This window comes from Apium graveolens, chromosome 2 (assembly GCF_009905375.1).
Source record: "Apium graveolens cultivar Ventura chromosome 2, ASM990537v1, whole genome shotgun sequence".
Taxonomy (NCBI): Eukaryota; Viridiplantae; Streptophyta; class Magnoliopsida; order Apiales; family Apiaceae; genus Apium; species Apium graveolens.
The window spans coordinates 91,362,041-91,364,592 of NC_133648.1; the positions used below are offsets into that span (position 1 = coordinate 91,362,041).

The following is a 2,552-nucleotide window of genomic DNA, read 5'->3' on the forward strand; positions in this document are numbered from 1 at the left end:
ATGACTTTTGTAACCCGATATCTTTCGCTCCTTCATTTGAACGCACCGGCTGATATTTGATGCAGATCCGTATGGTAGCTTAGCATTCATTAGAACTGAACATAAGATCTCTTTCTCTTTTTTGGTCATATCAAAACTAGATGCCCTAATTTCAACATGTTTATCATCACATTTGACAGGGTGAAGGTCTTTTCTAATCCCCATTTCTTCTAAATCTTGACGAGCATTAAGATGGTCCTTTGTCTTGCCTCCGATATTTAACAAAGTCCCCAAAATCTTGTCACAAATGTTCTTCTCAATGTGCATAACATCTAAGTTATGCCTAACCATATTATTGCTCCAATATGGTAGCTCGAAAAAATGGACTTCTTCTTCCAAGGGCAATCTGATGTTCCTCTATTTCTTTTCAGCGGCTTCCCAAAATCATTTTCGTAACCACGCAATAGTTCTTCAACCTCTGCTCCGCTTAATATATCAGGACATGATAGCATTTCCACATCTCCGTTAAATCTGCGCCTATCGGACCTCCACTTGTGATCTGGAGGGAGAAACTTTCGATGGTTTAAATACACAACCTTCTTACTATGTTTCAAATATGTCGATGAGGTCTCATAGTGACATGAAGGACAAGCCAGCTTTCCTTTCGTGCTCCAACCGGATAAAATCCCATATCCAGGGAAATCACTTATCGTCCATAATAGGCTTGCGTGTAGCTTAAACGTGTTGTCTAACCTGGCATCATAAGTTTCTATTCCAACAGCCCATAACTCCTTCAACTCTGCAATTAACGGTTGCATATACACGTCAATTTCATTACCGGGATAAACTGGACCAGGGATTAAGGTTGAAAGAATTAGTTTTTCGGGTTTCATGATTAACCAGGGGGGAGGTTATAATTTACGAGCACTACTGGCCAGGTGCTATGAGATATGTTCATTGATCCATATGGATTGAAACCGTCTGCCGCTAAACCCAATCGTACATTTCGCATTTCGGCAGCAAATTCAGGATATTTACTGTCCATCGACTTCCAACCCTTTCCATCAGCCGGATGCCTTAACCGTCCATCTTTCTTTCTTGATAAAGCATGCCATGTCATTGAGCTCGAGAAATCAGAGCTCAAGAACATTCTCTGCAGCCTTGGCTTTAAAGGGAAGTATCTCATCACTTTAGCCGGGATTTTAGGATTCGATGCTAGTTCTATGTTTGCATCAGACCTGGCCTTCGCCTTCTTTTCAACTAGTCTCCATCTTGATGTTCCACACTTAGCACAATTCTCCAGCCTCTCGTTTTCTGCCCAAAAGAGCTTGCAGTCATTTGGACATGCATGTATCTTTTGGTAATCAAGTCCTAGGTCTTTAATCATACCCTTTGCCATACTAAAAGAAGACGGAAGATTTACATGAGGGAAAACCTCCTTTATCAATTCAAGTAAGTCACTAAATCCTGATTCGCTAAATCCATGAATGCACTTTAGTTGATAAAGCCTAACTAAGAAACTTAATCGACTAAATTTTTTGCACTCGGGATATAACGGTTGTCCACCCTCCTTAACAAGGTGATAAAATTTCCTTGCGTCATCATTTAGTCCTGTTCTACCAACGTGGTCAGTAACGTCATTAGTACCATATGCATTGTGTATCATAGCATCAAATTCATCTCCAAGACCTACACCTATATTAATATCCATCTCATCGGCAACCCTATCTATCTCATGGGTTGAGACCTCGTAAATCCATTCAACGGAATGGGAACAAGGACCATTACAGACTAGATGTTCGTGTATAGCCTTAGCACCACTCCAAAAACGATTACCACATTTCTTACAAGGGCACATAACCTCGTTTCCTACGGCATATCGAGAAAATGCTTGGTTAACAAAAGCTTCAACTCCCTTCCTATATCTATCACTGTACTTGGGAAGTGTTACCCATTTCTCTCCTTCAACATCCATTTTCTACATAAATTTTTTGAAACAAAACCACAAAATTCACTTAAGTTTTCAACACAATCAGACAACAACAAGAACCAAGAACAAAAAAACAGACCAAGAACAGGGCAGTTTGACTTATAATTACAACAAGAACACAAAAAAACAGACCAAGAACAGGGCACTTTTGACTTAAAATAACATGGTATTTTGACTTTAAAACATCAAAAAATTAAAATAAAATTCTCAGAAATAGTCAGACCAAGAACCTACTAATTTTACAAAAACACAAAACAAAAACAAAATACAAAAGAACACAAAAAGCACAAAAAATACACAAATTTTTTACATGCATTCACAAATAATCAGAAAGAGGAGTGTTTGAAGAGTGAGAGAGATGAGTTTTACCTTATATCAAGCTTTAATCGAGTTTAATCGCGCTTCAATCGAGCTTCAAGTGAGAGAGATGAGCTTCAAGCCTTCGAGATGTGAGAAAGCCTTCGAGATGAGCTTCGAGTTGCGACGGAGAGATGTGGGAGAGGTGTTAGAGAGGTGTGTGAAGAAGAGATGTGAGAGAGGTGTGAGAGAGGTGTGCGAGAGAGAGATTCGAGGGAGGTCAGAG

The 2,552-nt window shown here is 39.5% G+C and overlaps 1 protein-coding gene across 1 annotated transcript; it reads right to left on the minus strand.

The window, feature by feature from the left end:
- Window positions 1–874: 874 nt before the first annotated feature.
- On the minus strand, window positions 875–1,954 carry LOC141691336 (uncharacterized). The gene has a single exon (XM_074496068.1). It carries the CDS (start codon window positions 1,952–1,954, stop codon window positions 875–877), a length of 1,080 nt encoding a protein of 359 aa, XP_074352169.1.
- Window positions 1,955–2,552: the final 598 nt, after the last annotated feature.